Source organism: Peromyscus maniculatus, chromosome 10 (assembly GCF_049852395.1).
Source record: "Peromyscus maniculatus bairdii isolate BWxNUB_F1_BW_parent chromosome 10, HU_Pman_BW_mat_3.1, whole genome shotgun sequence".
Taxonomy (NCBI): domain Eukaryota; kingdom Metazoa; phylum Chordata; class Mammalia; order Rodentia; family Cricetidae; genus Peromyscus; species Peromyscus maniculatus.
In genome coordinates, this window is record NC_134861.1 from 89,353,496 (window position 1) to 89,374,821 (window position 21,326).

Genomic DNA, 21,326 nt, shown 5'->3' on the forward strand with positions numbered 1-21,326 from the left:
CTTTGGGGATGGTTATCACTGAGGTGGCTCCTCCAGTTTCCATTCCGATGATGTCAGGTACGAAGTAGGCGTCCTTGCCACCAAGTTACTGCCACTTCCCCTATTTTCATATACAGAGAACAAGCCTTTCGCTTAAGAACATCCAGAAAAGGCCAGCTACAGGAAAGGAAGCACTATGATGAGAAGGGGTATTTATATCTAGTTGTGGGGAAATAGTTGAAAAGCTTAATAAGATAAAAGAGATCAGAATGGTTTTGATCAAATTCTTAAAGCCTGATGATATTTGTTGAAGAAAATTTAGGTAGCACCAGGGCAAATGGTTGGTCCCTTGTCAGACAATATCACATCTCAAGTTCTCTTCAAATCATTTACAGACGCTGTATTAGTTACTTTTCTGTCACTGTGAAAAAAAAATACCATCACCAAGGCAACGTAGAGATGAAGGAAGGGTTTATTTGGGCCTATGGTTCTAGAAGGGATGAGAGTCCATGGGAGGGGCAGCAAGCAGCAGGCACCGCAGCAGGAACAGGAAGTTCAGAGCTCACTCACGTCTGGAACTACAACCAGGAAGCAGAGAGACTGAGCTGGAAGTAATTTAAGGCTTTCAACTCTCAAAGCCCACCCCCCAGTGATAGACTTCCTCTAGCAAGGCCACACCCCGTAAACCTCCCCAAACAGTGTCATCAGCTGGGAGTCAAGTGTTCAAATCTCAGAGACTATGGAGGATGTTTGTCATTTAAACCACCACATACAGCAAGGCTTTGGCTCTCCTTAAGATGTAAGCACTATAAAGAAAATTGAGGCATTGTTTTGAGCCCCAGCCTTCATTATAAAATCCATTCCCTCACTGTTGGTCAGACTCCTGCCTGGACAGACTTCAGAGCATGAAAACAACCATGCTGCATGAATAGATTTGTTCTTTATAGACTTTACTCTTACTGCGTATTTTCACTTTATCTCAAGGAAAATTGGTTTACTTATATTTTTTGTGAGTACTCTCTTTCTGGTTTTATTTCTGTTTTCCTTGCCATTTCATGATAAATATTTGGAAGACTGTAGTATATTTTTAGTTAACTAAACCTAAGTTGCTTGTAGTTGTTCTAACACAGTTAGTCTCACTAGCCTGTGTCTCGTAGTCCATTCATTTTAAACGAAAATCCTTCCGTGAGGTGATTGGGTTTTACATTGAAGTTCAGTGCCCTTTTTTATGTAAGGAGTTATTTGTAGCCACATTTCCGTAGTCATTAGTAGCCCAAGCTACTCAATGGTAGCCAAAGATGTTGCAACTGAGTTGTGGGACACCGCAGGTAGTTATCAGAATAAGATGAGGTGAGCTGTGTGTCTGAGATGTGGAGATGAGTCAGACAGTGTGGGAATATCCTTGGCATGTAATTTTATTTTCTCCATGGCTGAAGATATTCCCATCCTAAAGTTCTGTGCAAATATGACATTATGAGGCTTTAAAATCCAGAATGAGCAGCTTTCCTCTCATTCCAAGTAAAAGTCAGTACTGAGATTGACTCAGTTTCTATTAAGTGAAACTAATCATTATTTTCTTTTTCAACAATAAACAGTTCACTGTACGAGGAACACCCCAGCTTTTTTGGCGGGAAGACTTTATCAATCGTTGAAGGTTGGTTTGAAATTTTTGTATTGTACTCTTAGATAGCATCCCTCATGGAGGAAAAAATACTGTTTAATATTGATGGAATGTTATATTCATTTTCCACTTCAGTGAGTTTCTTTTTGTAGTTAATTTTTCTACTAATTTGCCTCAAAGTGTACTAATGCATGCACCAGCCAGGGTAGAGGCAGCTCGTAATGTGTTAGCTAAATCTTTTCCCTCACTTTATTTGTGTAGGAAGTAGAACTTGTAGAATGATAAACCTCAATGCATGGCCTCTCAAGCAACCTTAGTTCAAATGAACTCAGCTGAGTCAGCAACCTGTGCAGGATGCTGATGACTCATGTCCTCTTCATGTCATCATTCCCTACCCCTGGGCTTAGCTCAGAGGAAATGCTCCGGTTCTTTAGTGGGCATTTCTCGGGGATGTAAAATAATGTCCAGCTGGACATCTCATTCGCCTCACCTCACGCCACTGCCAGTCTCGGCTCCTGTGACCAGTGACCTCATAGGTTGTCCCTAGCAGACCTGGCCTTGCTCAGCTCTGGAAACTGAACACTGCCTCCCCGGCCTTGTTCCTTCTGCCTTAGTCACCTCCTACTTCTTGCCATTCCCCGGTCACCAAGGCTGTTCCGATGTTGGCATCTCTGTATTTGTCTTCCCTGTCTGTGGAATTCCTTCACCTGAGATGTGGCTGACTCTTCTCATCTTTCCAGGTCTCAGCTCAAATGTCTCCTCTTGAAATAACCCTCCCTTGATGATGTGGTCAACTGCTCTCTTTCCATCACTCTGCATTCTATTTCCCTGTGTGTGTTTTTTTTCATTCTTATTAATGTTTATTAAAATAGTTAGATAGTTTGCTATCTCTAGCTAGTAGAAAATAAACTCCATGGATTCATTCACTGCTGTGTGCAGGGTGCAGAGCAGAATTCTGGGACACAGTAGATGGTCAACTGGCATTTGTTGGCTACATCAATAAACAGAATCAGCATTCATCAAACAGCTACCTGGAAATATTCCCCACTCTTTCCCCATTGTCCACCTACCTGCAAACATCTCTCATGTCTCCCTGTTTTCTTGACCTCTGGCCAGTATTCAGCTGAGTTCATGGCTACGTCTTTGCTTGACTGCAGCAGTCACATCTGGGTGGGTCTCAGAGCCTCTCCTCTGACTCCCTTGTCCTCATTCTGGTTCTTCCCTGGATCTGGTACTTCATATTGCAAATGGACTGGCTGTCTTGAAAACAGCCACAAATAAGATCTCATCTCAGCATTCTTAGTTTAAAATATTGCAATAGTTCTGCGTATGTGGGATACAGTTAGAATTTTATGTCATGGTTAGCAAAGTCTAGATTCACAAGGCGCATCATTTGCCGTTGCTCATTATCCTCAGATGTATATCCTCAGATGTGGCATTCTTTCTTGTCCTAAACTTTCATACACACACACACACACACACACACACACACACACACACACACAGAGAGAGAGAGAGAGAGAGAGAGAGAGAGAGAGAGAGAGAGAGTCTTTTACTATACAAATCCTTCCCTGACACATGTGTTATGTGTGCCTTGATGCCTCTTCCCCAGTCTCTCCAGGGCTGTGGTCACAGGTGTGCCTCACACTTGAACTGGGGGTGTGTCCAGCATACCCCCTAGCTGATCATTTAGGCTTTTGCCACTTTCTTGGGCAGACCTTTCCTAATCTATAGTCTTTCCCAGGCTCCGCTATAACACACCTCTATTGAACCCAATATCTCTCATCTGTCAGACTAATTATAACTACCTTTTATCTAATACTTTCATTAATTCATAGAGAACTTTGGACTATGTTCTGCTCATATTCACCCTCCCAACCCCAGCTCTCCCCAGATCCACCCCCTTCCCTCTCCACCCAACTTTGTGTGCCCCCCTTTTTTTCCCTGATTAAGGTCAATTTGAGTGGCCCAACTATTCATGCATGTGCAGCCTTCCACTGGAGTGTGGTCAGCTTAGCAGGGCTACACTTTCAGAGAAAACTGACCCCGCCTCTCCCAGCAGTCAACAGTTACCCAGAGCTCCACAGCTAGGGGTGGAGCTTTGTGTCTAACCCCGCCCCACCCCCCACCCCCCACCCCCCACCCCGTGCTGGGATTTGTGTCAGATTAATGGCCGGTGGCTTGCTTTCCGGTCTGTATCCTTTACAGCATTGGAGGCTCATCGGGAATATCTTCTCTATGTTCTTCACAGCCCCTCATTACAGGGCTCAGGGCACATTTCTTTAATAAACGAATGGTGGAGTTTGGTGCTGAATGAGTGAAGAGGGGTTACTGTAGTTGAGTAGTTTGTGCAGTTACTTGATGTCTCTTGTAACTGACTATCTGTATGTCACTGTGCAACCAGTAAGATTCTCATGGCCCTTTTGTCCCAGGGTGCTGGAACGGATGAATTCACCCTCAACAGAATAATGGTTTCCAGATCAGAGACTGACCTTCTGGACATCCGACATGAGTTCAAGAAAAATTATGGCTACTCTCTCTACTCAGCCATTCAAGTAAGTCTCCTCTGGAAATAGCAAGGCATAGTTCCCCTTGCTCTGCTCACAATCTTTCTTTTGCAGTCCTTAAAACATGGGTAGATCTGATTAGATTTCTCTCTCTTTGTCATTGTGTTTCCTGAGCTTAAAATAGTTATACCAAAACATCCCTTAAGGATGGGGAGTGGGGACTGAAGAGATGGCTCAGTGGTTAAGAGCACTCACTCTTGCAGAGGACCTGGATTTGGTCCCTAGCATCCACATGGCAACTACCCACAACTCCAGTTCCACAGGATCTGACACTCTTTTCTGGCTTCTTTGGGCACTGTATGCACATGGTAACAAACTCATGTAGGCAAAACAATCATACACATACAATTAGAAAGAAATAGAAATAAAAATATGCTTGTTAAAAATGATGGCTGTTTTCCAGCTCTCAAACACCAAGACTGTAATAGTGAGTCATCTTTTTAAAGGTTTGTTGGTCAGAAAATTTTCTTTTGAAAAATGCATGTGTAAGTTGGCTGTCTGTTGTTTACACTGCAATGCTTTTAAACAATTATTTCAGCATTTGTGGCAAAGTAAGGAAAGAAAAGCACATATTTTAAATTTTCCTTTAGTGAACTAGGAGTGTAGGTCAGTAGTAAACATTTACCTAGCATGTGCAAGGAGGTAGGTTTGATCTCTACCACAGCAAAGATAAATAAAAACTACTACTAATAATAACAATAAGGAGGAGGAGGGGGAGAAGAAGGAGGAGGAGGAGGAGGAGGAGGAGGAGGAGGAGGAGGAGGAGGAGGAGGAGAAGAAGAAGAAGAAGAAGAAGAAGAAGAAGAAGAAGAAGAAGAAGAAGAAGAAGAAGAAGAAGAAATATGTTATGCACATAAGACAGTGGGTTCTGTATCATCAGTTCTTCTCATTGCAGTATGAGGAAGGTTTCTCATTTTTAGTAGATATATATCATTCCATTTTTATTCCAGTAACATCAACAGATGTTTACAGTTCCTGGCTATTCACTTAGTGCTTCAGTGTACATACCCAATTTCATGTGGTACAAGTGTTGGGGGGATGAATATACAGCTAAGACAGATTAAAAAACTATTTTTAAAATTTTTTTTTAATTTTTGGTAAATATGACCACTTCTTGACTCCCATCTCCTTATTTTCATCAGATCCTCGGAACAGAGGGCTGTTCTCTACTCACAAACAATTCTTTTGTATTTCTACAATCTGATAGGTGACGGTTATAAATGAATGTATTTTCACATTTTTAATGCCATTTTTATTTTTACCGGGCTGTCTCTTTCTGGGTTTGGGGCTCATTCTTCTTTTGGGTTTCTGTTGCTTTTTGCTAACTTCTAAGACCTCGTTTCACACAAGGCAGATTCGCTTTTTCATCTCATTACAAAGATTGCCCCATTCCTTTTTGCCTTGGCTATCGGCATTTTTTTTTCATAAACAGAACTTTTATTTGATATGTAATTGAATTTATCGATCTTTATAGTTTCTTGTTTTTAACCATTGTTTCTGTCATTCTGGATGAGAATATTTCTAAAGCGTTCACCATTCCTTCCTGTCTGTCTAAGGAGTGAACCAATGGTCACGGTTATTAGGTCTCAGTGTACACACATATGTATGTAATGAATTAAGAACTATTAAGGAAGCAAGACTGACAAAATTGTTCAAGAAGCTTCTATACCATAAAAATCTCCTGCTTTAAAAGTCATAGCTGAAATAGAAATATACCAGCTAGCTAATAAATGCTAAGGAACTAGCTCCAGGTCTTCCTAGCAGTATTCTGTTGGTTCTATTTTTTGTTTTTTATTTTGTTTTGCTTTGATTTGTTTCACCTTAGCCCCCAGAGGACACACAAAAGTCTTTGATAATTAAGAGAAATAATCCAGACTGGTTCCCTGAATCAATATGGGCGCTGAGGTTAAGTGAGGCTATCTAAGCATCCCAGTCACCCCGTACCACATTGACTAGGTGCAAAGGTGGATTCTGGGGCTGGTTCCACAAGGGCCCTACAGGCTGCATGACTCCTTTACCTCTGAGTTCTTAGATACTCTACAGACTTTCTCAGCAAAATCAGCTTTAGAGACCCAGGCTAGTGCCTGCCGAGAACCAGCTCCCAGAGCCCAGAGGGGCCAGGACAAATGGGATATTGACCAGTAGCCAGCAGGAAGTGTTGAGAGTACCAAGATGGACGCATACACCCAAGGCCAGCTGTGGGATTATTTATACTGTGCAGATCCTGATTCTTGGCAGGATCTACTCTGCTAGGCCCTAGGACTCTGAAACCCTGATCCTTGAGGAGTGGGATGCCTAACCATGGCCACTGGGAATGCCTGGCGTAGGCCACGTTCCTGTGTCACACTGGGTAGTTGGAGTCTGTCCTCTTACCCACAATGCAGCCCTACCCATGATAGACACCCTTAACTAGGCACGGATACTGGCCTGGGTGTCTCTGAGCACCTTGGGAGCATTCCAGCCTCAGGGCCCACAAATGATTTTTTTTTTTTAACTAATGAATAAATGCATTCACCTCAACCAGTCAGCTAGATTTGCTCACCAAATTCCTTTGTGCTTTTCAAACCAGAGTCTTTGTTTTCACACTAAACTTGGACAGAGAAAGATGCATGGGTAAGTTGAAATCCTAACCAATCCAAAAGAGCACCAGGCTCTTCCTAGGGCTTAGCATGGATTTCATCAGCAGCCCACACCCGATTCTATTTGAATTGATCCTGACACATTACAATAGTTTCAATCATCATAGGAAGATTCAATAACGTTAGCCGCATTGTACTTGCCAAGGCAGAAAGGCAGACTCATACGTTTTATAACAATTGTCAGTAACAAGGTTGACGCACTCTGGGAGCTTTTGCTTCACCCTCAGCCAACCAGAAAATCTGATTAGGCTGTGGCTCTCCATCCCCCAGTGGTCTGGGTAATGGAGACTTATTGTGTTAGGGAACATTTAAACTGTTTGTAGTCTGATAAAAAGAAAAATCCATCACTGAAGAGTCCAGTTTGTGTCTCTACCTCCGACCCACGTCGTCAGGTCATCTCGTTCTCATTTTCCTGACCAGCCAGTGGGATCGTTAAAGATGGTTGTTTCTGAAACTCAGGAGTCAGAATTCCATGTTGTGGACATCCCAGGCTTTGACTCTCCGGTCCTCTACTTTCTCCGATTATTCAGACACTTGACCTCTTGTTGACCCCCTCATGGGTGATGACTGGTGAGGAGAAGGAAGGGAAGAGCATAGGTTTAAAAAAAAAAAGATGATTTAGGTATGATGACACATGCTGATGACACCCGTAGTTTGGGAGTGGCTAAGGCAGGAGGATTTCTGGTGTGAGGCCAGCTTATACTACATAGTGAGGCCCTGTCTAAGAAAGATATTAATGAAAATTTAGTTGAGACTACATTTTTGTTAGCCTTCCCTTGTCAGTAATAAAAAGTGCTCTATAAGGGCAATATGTGACTACCCTAAATAATCTCATAGTCTATAACATAGACCCCATATGAAGGCTTAAAGTAGGCATTAGCATATATAATAATTGGAACAACATAATCTAGTCAAGTCCTAGATGTTCAGGATGGAGGGTGGAGATACAGGACTTGACAGAAAAGACATTGTGGGATTGGAAAGGAATATTTCTCAGAGCAACAGGTCCTGAGTCTACCTATCAGGTCCACAAAAGGAACTGGGTGCCTCCTCTGGAATTCTTATGCTTAACAGACTCCTAAGGTGCAGCCTAGAAACAGACTCCTGTTAGGTGGCAGAAGGAAAAGAAACCTTAAGTCAATTGCTTACTTAAAAAAAAAAAATCTACTTTAGGGAATACTCAGGCTTTAAAGAGTGAAATGAGTTCACCCAGAGATCCAAAGTTGGAGAATTTGTGCTGTATTCAGCTAATCACAAGTATTTATTAAGTGAATGCCATGTGCCAGACTCAGGGATGAAGTCATAAGGGGAAAGAATTTTGCTCCTATGAGATTACAAATACGTGTAAAAATCACTGCTTTCATGTAAGGGTAAGAGACGTGGGTGCTAAGAGATCAGATAACAGGGGGGCCTGACTGACAGGAAAGACTTCTGTGGGGAAATGATGGTTCTGATCTAGAAAGTGAGCAGGCATGAGCAGGCAGAAGGCTGTGCCTGTGTGGAGCTGGTTAAGCATTCTAAGGAGGGAACTGCAAATGGAAAGACCCTGGGGTAGAAGAAACAATAAAAACAGGGTAGAGGGGCTAGCCCTTGCAGGAATTCTCTGGCACCATTTAAATAGTACACGGGATTGTGAAGTCAATGAGAATGTTACATAAGAGTTCCTCGGTCATTAAAAAGATTCTGGTGACTGTGAAGAATGACTTCAACAGACACCAGGAGAGACGTGGGGTGGTGAGTTAGGTCTTTGTGACACAGGCACACTGGAGCATGTGGGTGGGATGGTAGTCATGCAAAGAGAGCCCAGAACAGAGGCTCGGGAGGTCCTGGGATTTGGTATGAGAAGTGAGGAGGAAGTGTCAAGGATGACTCACAGGATTCTTGCGTGGGACAGAGCAAGAATGCCATTTCTGACAAGAGGGTCGAATCTTTGGGGCAGTGTGAGGAAGTTCCTGGTCCTGATGTCTTGAGTTTGGGATGTGTTAGGAGCCAGTACTCGGAGAGGTCAGTGAAACTGTTGCTGCTATGGGTACATTGTGAAAGTCAGTGTCCTAGGTACCTTCTGTTGCTGTTATAAACACCCTGGTAAAATTAACTTCAGCAGTCAGGCAAAGTGGCACACGCCTTTAACTCCTGTACTCAGGAGGCAGAGGCAACAAGATCTCTATGAGTTTGAGGCCAGCCTCATCTGCATAGCAAGTTCCAGGCCACCTAGAACTACACAGTGAGAACTCTAAATAAATAAATAAATAAATAAGATCAATCAACCAACCTAAGGGATAAAGAGTTCACTTTTGGCTTACAGTTTAAAAGAGAAAGAATCCATTACAGCATGGAAGACTGGCAACAGGCAGTGGGAGGGTGGGAGCAGGAAGCTGGTTGATCATGGTCATCTGAATTCAGAAAGAGAACAGACAGTAAGTGGGGCCATGATAGAGAAAAAAAAAAACTAAACTAAAAGCTCATCCCCCACTGGCATACTTCCTCCAGCCAGGCTCTACCTCCAAAAGGTTCTATAACGTCTCCAAACAGCGCCACCATCTGGGCACCAGGTGTTCAAACACAGGAGCCTATGGAGGACATTCCATATTCAAACTGCCACAGTCATGTTTCCGAATCTCTGGATAAGGGTGGCAATACCTTCGAGAGAAAATATGGAGTGAAGAAAAGAGAGCTTAGAGTTGAGCTTTACCCATCACTACTATATAATGTCTCTACAGAGAGAAGATGAGGGTGGGGAGGGAGAAGCTGCGGGCTGAGGGGTGCAGCGGAAGTCCAGGGAAGAGCATGTTCCAGGAGGGTGAATGAAAAAGATGCTGAATCCTGCTGATGGGATGTAAGCGAAGGGATAGGAAATGGCTGTACTGTAGAGGGGTAGAATGGGTGCTGGGCGTGATTTACAAAACACTAAGAATTAATGGCTTGGGTACTTTGATTGATAAATTTATAGTCACACCAGCGGCAAGAGACGAGAGCCTAGACTCTATCTGTAGTGACTTGAAAAACACTGTTATAAAGGAGCAATCGTCTGTCCTGATAAAATGTCAGGGTAAAATGTGGGAAGAAGTTGGGAGGAGAGAGAACTGTGGAGAGTGTTAGCAGCCATCAGTGGAGTATTTTTTCCCTTTTTTAAGAAGATTTTTTTTTGAGGGGAGAGATGATTGAAACAGGCTCTCTCATGTAGCCCAGGCTGGCCCTGATCTGGATATGTAGCCACAAGTAACCTTAAACTCCTTATCCTCTTACTTTTGCCTGCAACATTCTGGGATTACAGGGATATGCCACCATACCTGACTCTTTGAGACAAAGTCTTTCTATGTGGTCCTGGCTGTCCTGGAACTCACTATGTAGACCAGGCTGGCCTCAAACTCACAAAGATCCACCTGCCTCTGCCTCTGGAGTGATGGGATTAAAGGTATGTGTCACTACACCCAGCTCCATACCTGACTCTTAAGAACAATAAATAAGATGTAATTAGGAATGATGCACAAAGTTCTTTTTAACCTAGCAAAACATTTTGTGAAACAGCATTTCGAAAATGCAGTATAAATAGACTATCATCTAAAGGGGTAACAGGCAAGAGGCAGGACAAATGTTTGTTAGGTCCCTGTAGCAAATCACAGTCCTATTGTAAGCTTCTTGGGTATCTTTTTGTTTATTTTTTTTTTTTTTTTTTTTTTGTGTGTGTGTGTGTGTGTGTGTGTGTGTGTGTGTGTATGCACAACTTGTGGAAGCAGTTCTCTGTGGATTCTGGGGATTCAACTCAGATCACCAAGCTTGGTGGCGGGCACCTTTACCCGATGAGCCGTCACATAGCGGAACGGCATTTCTTGACCAGTCAAACCCCAGCAATTGTGTGCAGCTCTGCTCAGAGTGACTGGAAGGCCCTTTTAAAATACAACGCTAGAGTGCGGCTGACTGCCAACAGTTTGAAAGAAGCTTGCAAAGAGCAAAGCAAGACAGGGGGAAGCATTATTTCCATCACCTGCATCAATGACAGCATGTATATTGATTCTGTTGTGTCTCCTACTATGACACTATGTCCACCATCTCCACTCAGTAACTTTTCCTTACTTGACCTTACTCTAATATCTACCCTAGCTACACCTTTCCAAATATAAACTTAAGTGATAAGACGTGATCACCGACTAGGTTACTCAAACAAAATAGAAACAAATATGAAGTTTTAAGGCAATCTGGGTAAAAAGCGGAGTTTTGCCTCTAGTGCTATTTTTTTGCAGAGACAACGTGGCCACTGTGCACTAACCCCTTCAGCTGGCATGGTTATCTTTTCTCAACCAGAACCTTTCTCTGCTGGCTTAGGGCCTGCTAAACCTCCTCTCGGGGCTGTGGCTTATATCACCAATGCAGAGTAGAGCTGTTATGTGGTGATATTGTGTTCCCCCAAAATATTGTGAACACTAATAAACTTATCTGAGGTCAGAGAACAGAACAGCCATTAGATATAGAGGCCAGAAAACGATGGCACACACACACCTTTAATCCTAGCATTCTGGAGGCAGAGATCCATCCAGATCTCTGTGAGTTCAAAGCCACACTGGAAACAGCCAGGCATGGTGACACACACCTTTAACCCCAGGAAGTGATGGTAGGAAGGAGAAAGGTGTATAAGGTATGAAAACCAGGAAATTAATAGAGCCTGGTTAAGCTTTCAGGCTTTTAGGAGCAGTTCAGCTGAGATTCATTCCAGATGAGGACTCAGAAGCTTCCAGTTTGAGGAAACAGAATCGGCTGAGAAGTTGGCAAGGTGAGGTTAGCTGTGGCTTGTTCTGTTTCTCTGGTCATTCAGCGTTCACCCCAATACCCTGGCTCCGTGTTTGTTTTTATTAATAAGATCTTTTAAGATTCGTGCTACACTGTTATGTGACAAAACTTTTCTTTGGGAGACACAACACATGCCTTCTCACCCCAGATAGGGATCCCATGATGGACCAAAGTATGGATACCACCAAAGTCCAAATTGGTGAACCAATGAGCCTTACTGGGGTTACTTACGGGAATGTGAGTGAGGGTTTACTTACAGAATCAGAAATGACTCAAAGACAGCTTTACCAAGGCCCACCGCAGCATGGGTGACAGCTCTTAAAAGCTGGGAACCTGGTGCACACTGCACAGCCTGTAGGCAGCTCAACAGGTTGGAGAGTGATCTTTTCAGGTGACTCTGGCCTAAATCTTGCAGGCAGCTCAGCTGGTTATTGCTTCTCCCAGGCAGTTGATCTGGTCTCATAGTCTTTCTGGCTTGGCATGTCTAAGAGGGACTCTCACCTTTTCTGGCTTGCTCTGGAAAGCAGGAGCCTAGTGAATCTGGTCAGCTTCAGGGACTTCCTGAAGCTTTTTTGAGTTGTTTACCTTTCAGCTTAAGGAGCTTCCCTACTGGATGGAATGTTAGAATCTTTGAGCAAAGTGTTACACAGCGGGAATGAGGGGCCGGGCTCTCTGATTTGAGGGCACTTTTCTTACCCTCTGCATTTCTCACTTAATTATTACATGGAGATGAGGAGAGTTCATAATCTGCTGCATAGAATTTTTTATAAGGGTTGCAATAGTTAATACAAAATAAACTTTTCCTTTAAGCTTTTTATATTGGAAATTCGACCCAGAACCTTATGCATATCAAGCACACTGTAGACCATTGAGTGACACTGTAGTTCCCCATAGTAAGTGAGTTGCAAATAGCCATGCCAGATTAACATTAATTGTTATTAAACTATAGTTTTTAGAGGTTTTGTTAGTGCCTAATATGTAATACCTAGTGGTTGAAATCTTGGTTTTTTTTAAAAGTCCTAGTTGAAATTCAGGAGGATTTGAACATTATGTAGTGCAGAGAACATGCCAGGTAGGAGCATAATGGCACTTTAGTATGAAAGAATGATGTCAGTGAAGGTGTGCTGTACTGAACAGTGCGGCTTGCACATCTTCTGCCCAAATGACTTCCCTAGCACTGTGAGGTCTGATCCACCCCTAATTCCCTCATTATTTATGGTATGTTCTTTCCTGTTGGTCCTGCCCTCTACAGTCAGATACTTCTGGAGACTACAGAGCCGTGCTCTTGAAGATCTGTGGAGGAGATGACTGAAGGAGACAGTCTCCAAAGGCTACTGCCCTGACGGACGGCCTCGGCAAAGGCTCTGCTTACTGCTTTCCTACAGCATCCCAAAGTACAAGCAAATGCAAGACCGCAACCTGTCTGCCTGATAGGAATCATCATTGTTTAGTGCAAGAGCAAAAGCCAACATGATTTTCTATTAGAGCATTTCATTCATATTATAGAGGTTTATAAAGGAAATTCAATTTGCAATTAAAGATCTACTAATGATTTTCTATTTTGCTTAGGAAGTTGGAATTGGTGTAGTCCAAAAACATTCAACATAAATCAGGATACTAAAAATGGTTGCCTTTGTTAAATACAATTTGTGCATTTGTTTTCAGTATCTACCAATACTGCGTGTTGCCTGATGCCAACAAATAACTTAAAATACATTGTTGTAAATGCTGTTGCTGCTTCAATGTATTACTTTATCAGGTGTGGTCTAAAAAAATAATAGTGAAATGGCATGGTAGTGCACACCTACGATCCCACTCTTAGGAGGTGGAGGCAGGGGGAGGGATAGTTTGGGATCATCCTTGTGAAGTTGCAGGAGATATAAAGAAGTCCATTAACAGCTTAGTGTGGTTGGGGCTCATGGCTCAGGGAAGGAGAATGGTATCCTATGGAATCTTGTCAGGGAAATGAGGTAATATTGGGCTGGATGCTGGCAGGAAAAATGGAAGGATTGCTGGCAGATACTTCCAACATTCCTCAGGAACCTGTGAAATGGATTTCTGTCTGCCAGGAAGAGCCATCTCCCTATCTCCCCTTCCTCTGGCACCTGGCTCCCTGCTGACAAGTACCTATGGTGCATGCCCAAAGCCAATGCTGACCTTCAGGCTCCTCAGTCCCCCACCTGGGGTGCCATGGGTATTTAATTAGAATATATTTTTAAAAATCCCCATTCTGCATAAAAGATAGAATGCCTTTCTGAATATGCATTGTGTCTCCTACAGGACAATAAGGGTAGCCTCCATAGGTTTCTCGTCAGCGTTGACAGTAATCTCCAGTTTGATCATAGAGAAGGCAAGCACAGGGGACAGGTGTTTTAGAAATGGATTTAGGTGTTACAGGGATAAGTATCTCCTTTTGGCAACCAGTCTCCAGACCCCACCATGTGAGTGGTCTGGTTGAACCGCTGATATAGATTCCTGAACCTCAAGTCTCCATAGATAGAGTTTGCTACTGATAGGTATGAGCAAGAGGAAGTAGAAGAAGTAGGGCATGACCTAATAGGGTCGGGCTTGGGTCTTGGCAGAGGTGTGAGGTCTCATTCTTCTGAGACAGGAGGCAAGCTAGCTGACCTTGATATCTTCTGAAACTTAAAAGAGCAAGGTTCTGTTGGGGTTGAAATGTAAGAGGGAGGATTATGTTGAGTCGATGGTATTGAAGGTTTGAGATGAGAAAGATGGATCCAGTGAAGGAAACCCTTGAGCTTAGTGGCAGTTGGGGTAGTTAAGGATGACCTTGAAGGGGCCTGTCCACTCTGGAGAAAGAGGAAGGGGATTGTGTCCTGGAGGAGAGAGTAGAACTAAGTCCCTGATATTGATTGCAGAGGGAAGGGGATCAGGATGGGGTTGAGGCAAATGATGGTGGGTGAAGATCTGAAGAAGTGTGTGAAGACAGAGTAACAAGAGGGTAAGAAGGTAATCAGGGAGAGGTGATGGTTGAGATGTGAGGCCAGGAGGCATAATCGGCCGTCCATGCATGAGTTCAAAAGGGGAGACGAGGAGGGTTTCCTTGGAAGAGCTCTTAGGTGCAGGAGAGCCAATGGCAGGAGTTTCATCCAATCAGTATGGAGTTCTTGGGAGAGTCTGATAAGAATATTTTTGAGAGAACAGTGAGTTCATTTGACCTTGCCTGAAGACTGGGGATGGTAGGGGATATGTAAACACCGGGAGATGTTAAGGACTTTGGCTAAAGTTTGTGAGATTTGAGAGGTAAATTCAGGGCCATCATCTGATTGAAGGGAGGTTGGAACTCCAAAACGGGGTGGGGGGGTGGGGGGGTTGGGGGGAGGCACTCTCCGTAAAGAGGAGATCAGAAATTGTCTGTGATCTTTTATTAGGTAGGGTAAGCTTCTATCCATCCTGAGAATGTATCTACCAGAACCAAAAGGTATCTGAAATATCTAACTGTGGGCATGTGCCATGCTGCCAGTCCAATCCAGGGAGGGGTCCCATGACTTGATGAATGGGGAAAGGGAAATTCCAATGCTCAGAGGTAGGACTAGAAGTTTGACATTTTTTACAAAAACCAGTGATAGTCTTTAGATAGGATAGACCCTCAGATGTTGGCTGTAAATAGGTTTTAATAAAGTGAGACACAGCCTGGCTATTACAGTGAAAGATCTGGTGAAGACAGGATAGAATTTGTTGAATATCTGGGGATGATAATGAAAATGTAGGTTGTAAAATGAGAGTGTCTTGTGGTGTGTGAGGGGGACCCAGGCACTTGAGAACCTCAGCGTTAGCTGCCTCGTTAGCCTGGTTATTTCCCTTGGAAATAATAGAATTGTTCACTTGATATGATTGGCAGTGGATAATTCTTATGGCCATGGGAAGGTGAGAGGCCTCTAACAAGGCCATAATTTGGTCTGAATTGGTTATGGACTCTCCTTTTGTTGTTAGTGGCCCACACTCCTTCCAAATAGCTGCATGTGATAACAGAATGTGAAAAACAGACCTGGAGTTTGTATAAAGGTTTAGGAACTGTCCCTTTGCTAGTTGAAAGACATGAGTTAGAGCTGTTAATTCAGCCTGCTAGTTTGTGGTTTGGGCTGGAAGGGTCTATGCCTCGACAACTCAGGTGTCTAAGACATTAGCATATTCTGCTTTGTGTACTCCTTCATTTAGGAAGGAGCTGCCATCTGTGTATCATGTATAGGTAGCCTGAGATAGCGTTCCCTCATGGATATGTGTAGGATGAGGTAGTAACTCCTTTATGGTCTCAATGCAAGAGTGAGAAAGGGAGTATTCTGGGATTGGTTGGGGCAGGAGATTTGAAATGTTAAGAAGTGTACATGGCCAAAAGGTAAGTGTTGTGTTCTCTGTAGTGGGTAGCCATTCCAGCTTGGATCTGGAAGTTCCAACCCCCATTGAGACTCTGGCAACTGTCACGCCTACGAGGCGGGGCGAGGGGAGGTGCTAGAAACCCGAGAGCTGGATGGGCGAGCGCTCTCTCGGGGTGCGCTCTCTGCGCCTGGACCCTGGAAGGTGGAGATTGACTGTACAGAGCTCCAGAGAACACCGCTGGATTGCGATACCCCAGACCCCCACAACCTATCCATTCCTTCATTTGTAAGTCATCCACTAAATAAATCTTCCTTTTAACTACGTGGAGTGGCCTTTATAATTTTCCCCCAATATCTGGCGCCCACGTGGGTCAAATTCCAAAGGCCTGGGCGGCTCCTGCCCTCAGCCTCCTCCCCGGCTGGAGGGTACCTAAACCCGCCTGCAAAGTTCCATATAACCAGTCCATTCCCGAAAAGGGGAGCAGCTAGTCCGGTCTCAGCTCCCTAGCTTAGCCCCGAGACCAGTGAAAAACCACTGCGAGTGAGGTATCCGGCTCCTGGCTCCTGGTCCTTAGGTTATTTCGGTAGATAAGATTTATAGATTTATAGTCGCCTATGCCTGTCATCTCTATAGTTACGTTAGTTAGGTTATCCAGATTTACAGATACATAGGTCAGATGGACAGGTAATCTTCAAACACTTCATAGACCTAGAGAATATGGCATTTAAATAACTTAGAATTCTGTTGACATGAGGCACAATTGCTCCTGGCTACACCAATTGATCCCGAGAGAATGTTGAGCTTCTAAGACATTTCCATTTGGAAGTTTGTCTTTTTGGCACAAAATGGCCTACTGGGCAAAGAACTGCCCTTGCCTTGATGGCTGACAGTACAAATGCAATGCTGTCCTTTCTGGACAAGCGGGACACAAAGAAAGCGACCACTGTACTCTGCCAAGACAGGGTAAGATGGTCTTTCAGAAATCCTACTTCTGAAAATGGTCTGTCAGATACTCTAGGCCTGTAGCCAATTTGAATGCACCAACAATGCTGAGAAACATTAGGTGACTGTCCAGGCTGCCAGCTGTCTTGGTCTACTCTTGCAAGATTCCCGAAAGTTGCTTGCATCTGTCTACCATTTCTCAGGTACCATTATGTTCCTTCTCAGGTCTTTGATGGGATTGAAGACTAGCAGTTATAGTTACAACTTAGTATATATAATATCTTAGATAGAACATATTAAGTATTAGATTCAGGTTCTTTAGGATAGGACACCTTTGAATGATCTTTATAACATGCCGTTTACCTATGCTCTATACTTCTCTGGATTTTAGAATGTGTTTCTTGCTTGATATTGTTTGCATTGGTTGTAGTTACATCTTATCTAGGTCATTATCCCTCATTATTTCTGGACAATATTTGATAACCATTCCTTTGTATATAGTCTTGTATTAGTTTAGAACCTTCTTATTTAGACAAAAAGGGGGAGATGTAGTGGGTAGCCATTCCAGCTTGGATCTGGAAGTTCCAACCCCCATTGAGACTCTGGCAACTGTCACGCCTACGAGGCGGGGCGAGGGGAGGTGCTGGAAACCCAAGAGCTGGATGGGCGAGCGCTCTCTCGGGGTGCGCTCTCTGCGCCTGGACCCTGGACGGTGGAGATTGACTGTACAGAGCTCCAGAGAACACCGCTGGATTGCGATACCCCAGACCCCCACAACCTATCCATTCCTTCATTTATAAGTCATCCACTAAATAAATCTTCCTTTTAACTACGTGGAGTGGCCTTTATAATTTTCCCCCAATAGTTCTCTACCAATGCTACCTGAAGGGAGAGAACTTGGGAGGGGGGTAATGTTTGGAGACTCCAGTATATTCAAAGTGGGACAGGTGGTGAGGATAGAGGACAGTAATAGGTGACCTAAAAGTTACCTTCTTCGAGTCACGTATGAGAAGTTCAGCTATGGCCAGAGCTCACAGACGAAGTGCCCAACCTTGGATAGTGTGGTTTAGTTTTTTGATAAGTACGTGATGGGCGCAAAGGAAGGTCCCAGTTGGTGACCCAGAATCCTGAGGGCATATCCCTCTTTTTCAGTAACAGAGAGAGAAGGGGCAAGTTAAGTCCAGAAGATGTAGGGCCGGAGCCTGTAAGAAGGCCTGTTGATGCTTACAAAATGGCTTGGTAACGAGTGCCAGAAGAGGTTCATGTGAGGAGCTGAGGAGATGAGTGGGGGGATGAGGACTGCCTTATATAGGGGATGAGCAAGAAAAGAGAAAGAAGGAATCCAAGAGTGTAAGAAGCTAGCCATCCTAGGAAGGATAGGATTTCATCCTCGGTGGTGAGGACTGCAAGTGACTGAAGTAAGTGTTTTCCATCTTATGAGTTGGAGTAATAGACAATCCCAGATAAGTTACCTGAGGAGTGGACAGCTGAACCTTAGAGGATGAGACCTGTATCCCCGAATGGACAGGAAGTTTAATAAGGTAGAGGTGTCTGCCTGGCTAATTTGCAGGGAGGGGCCACAAAGGAGAAGATCATCTACATATTGTATGAGTTTGGATTTAGGAAGAGACAAAGAGAATAAGTCAGCAGCTAAAGCCTGGCCAATTAAATGTGGGCTGTCCCGGAATTCCTGGGGTAAGACCTTCCAAGTGAGTTGGGTAGAGATGTGGGTGTCTGGGTCAGTCCAAGTAAAGGCAAAGATATTTTGTGACTGGGAAATCCAGAGGAATAGAAAAGAAGGCTTCCTTGAGATCTAGGACAGAGAAATGAGAAGTCTCTGAGGGGATGGTGGAGAGGAGAGTACAGGGATTGGGTACTATGGGATGAAGGGAACTATTGTAGGGTTGATAAGTTGGAGATCCTGAACCAAGTGGTAAGTTCCATTAGTTTTTGTTTTTTAACTGCAAGGATAGGGGTGTTAAAGGGGAAAGAAGTGGGACACAGAAGAGTCTTGCTTTTCTTTTCTTTCTTTCTTTTTGTTTGTTTTTTTTGAGACAGGATTTCTCTGTGTAGCTTTGGAGACTTTCCTGGAACTTACTTTGTAGCCCAGGCTGGCCTTGAACTCACAGAGATCCTCCTGCCTCTGCCTCCTGAGTGCTGGAATTAAAGGCATGTACCACCACTGCCAAGCTCGAGTCTTTCTTAAGAGATCAGAGATGGAGGGTTAAGTCCTCTGAGGCTTTGGAGGGAGAGTGGGTACTGAGGCTGGGTTATATATTTGGTGGGGTTTTGTAGTTGAATGATGAGAAGTGGGTGATATTTGGCTATAGAGAGGTTTTGAGTGTCCCATATCTGGGGATCTATCTGAGAGGCCAGTGAGGGAAAAGATGTGTCAGATTGTGTGGTTTGAAGGAGAAGGAGGAGGGGAATGGCTGGTGAACCTGGCATCAAGCAGATGGGGGCAGCGAGAGAAACAGATGCTCCCACTTTGGCTAGGAGGTCCCTTCCTAGCAAGAGGATGGGACAGGTTGGCACCATTAGGAAGCAATGGGTAAGTGGAATATCCCTAAAGATACAGCTAAGTGCTGAGGTTTGGTGAGCCTGGTAAGGCTGTCTGCCTACTCCAACAATAGAGGAATGAGGAGAGGTGGGTCCCCAGAACTTAGTCAGGACTGGAAAAGTATCTCCAGTGTCAAGAAGGCAGGAGATGGATCACCTTGATACTATGGTGACTACCCAAGGTTCCCTGTGGGAGATGGTAGCCGTCAGGCCAAGGGAGTGGGGCCCCCTCATGGCTGGACTAAGGAGGTCAGATGAAGGGCGATCTGGCCTTGATGTCCCCATGCCACAAGGGACATGGGGGCAATCAACACACCAATGTCCTTCCTGATGTCACCCTGGACATGGTCCAAGGTGGTTTATGAGGCTTTGGACAGGCCTGGGCCCAGTGACCCTCCTGACTGCATTTGAAACAGGGATGTGGATGTTCTCAACCTTTGGGAGACTAGGGAGCCTGGGCTTTTGCTCTGGCCAGCTGAGAGGCCTTAGCCACCATCAGGGTTTTTTTTTTGGTTTGGGGCTTTTTCATCCCTCCCATGCTACACCTTGGAGGCTACAGTTAAGACTTCTGCCTGTGGAGTGAGGGGTCCTCTCTCTGCTCCACTCCAGTGAAAGAAGGTCTTCACCCAAACTTCATTCAAGAGATTTATTGGGAGAGAAGAATCCAGGAGAGTAGCTGCCTCTGCCAGGGTACAAAAAGGCAGCTCCCAACTGAACAGGCACGGGACTTACACAGGGCTTCTTAGGGGTGGGGGTTTTTCCAGGGTGAAGATTTTTTTATTCTTCTTTTTAATTTTTATTTTATAATTAATTTAATTTTACGTATCAGCCACGAATTCCCCTGTCCTTCCTCCTCCCACTCCCTAGCCTTCTGCCCCCCCCCATCCACCCTCCATTCCCACCTCCTCCAAGGCAAGCTCTCCCCTGGGGATTCAGTTCAGCCTGGTAGATTCAGTTGAGGCAGGTCCAGACTCCTCCTCCCTACACCAAGGCTGAGTAAAATGTCTCAGCATAGGTTCTAGGTTCCAAAAAGCCAGCTCATGCACCAAGGACAGGTGAAGATTTTTAGGGTGGGAATTGGTTGAATTTCAATCCCCTGAGCTTGACAAACTCAGAGGTTGGCTAGATTTCATGTTCAGGAATTGGTTGATTTTTTTTTGTGCTGAGTTGATCAGAGGAAGAGTGTATTATTTTGGCTCTGGTTTCAGGGCCAAAGTGTGTTTCTTTGGGTCTAGTTTCAGGGTCAGGATGTATTTCTTTGGCTCTGGTATCAGGGCCTAATGTTATCTAGAAGTGCTAGCCTCTAGGCAGCTCAGGCCTCAGTGGGAATCCACGGCACTGGAGAAGCTAAGACTTTACCTATTTGATGGGGTTAGGAAAGAAACACTCACACATTCTCTTGATCATTTCCTTCTTTATTCATCAGCCTCTTCTGATGGACTGACTGGGCTGCACTCGGCTGGCTTGGGTTTGGCTGGCTTCCCCGGGAACAGCCATACAAAGGTGTATTAATAGATGGTTACAGAAAGAATTTTCTCATACCAAGGTCCCTAACCTTAATTTACATGCCTTACCGAAGGGCCTCCATGACTCTAGTCTTTCATTATGCATTGTGTGTAATGCACAATAATACAAGAGCTCCAGATGTGTCTGAGGTGTCTTGTGACCAAGGTCATGGGATGGTTGAAAGGCCCCCTGAGCGAAACAGTCATTGTTTTCCTCAAGGATTCTTTAAGGTCAAGGTACTTTTAAAAACCATCCGTTCATTCTACTCTATTCTTTTTTTTTTTTTTTTTTTTTTTTTTTTTTTTTTTTTTTTTTTTTGGTTTTTCGAGACAGGGTTTCTCTGTGTAGCTTTGCGCCTTTCCTGGAACTCGCTTTGGAGACCAGGCTGGC

General features: G+C 44.2%; 1 protein-coding gene across 1 annotated transcript in view; it reads left to right on the forward strand.

Annotated features, from left to right (window-relative positions):
* Window positions 1-13,321, forward strand: part of Anxa3 (annexin A3) — a 56,353-nt gene extending 43,032 nt beyond the window's left edge. Inside the window, exons 11-13 of the mRNA XM_006975360.3 lie at window positions 1,575-1,633; window positions 4,033-4,155; window positions 12,844-13,321. Of these exons, the coding sequence (XP_006975422.1) occupies window positions 1,575-1,633; window positions 4,033-4,155; window positions 12,844-12,903 (242 nt within the window). The 3' untranslated portion in view covers window positions 12,904-13,321. The remainder of the gene's footprint in view (window positions 1-1,574; window positions 1,634-4,032; window positions 4,156-12,843) is intronic.
* Window positions 13,322-21,326: the final 8,005 nt, after the last annotated feature.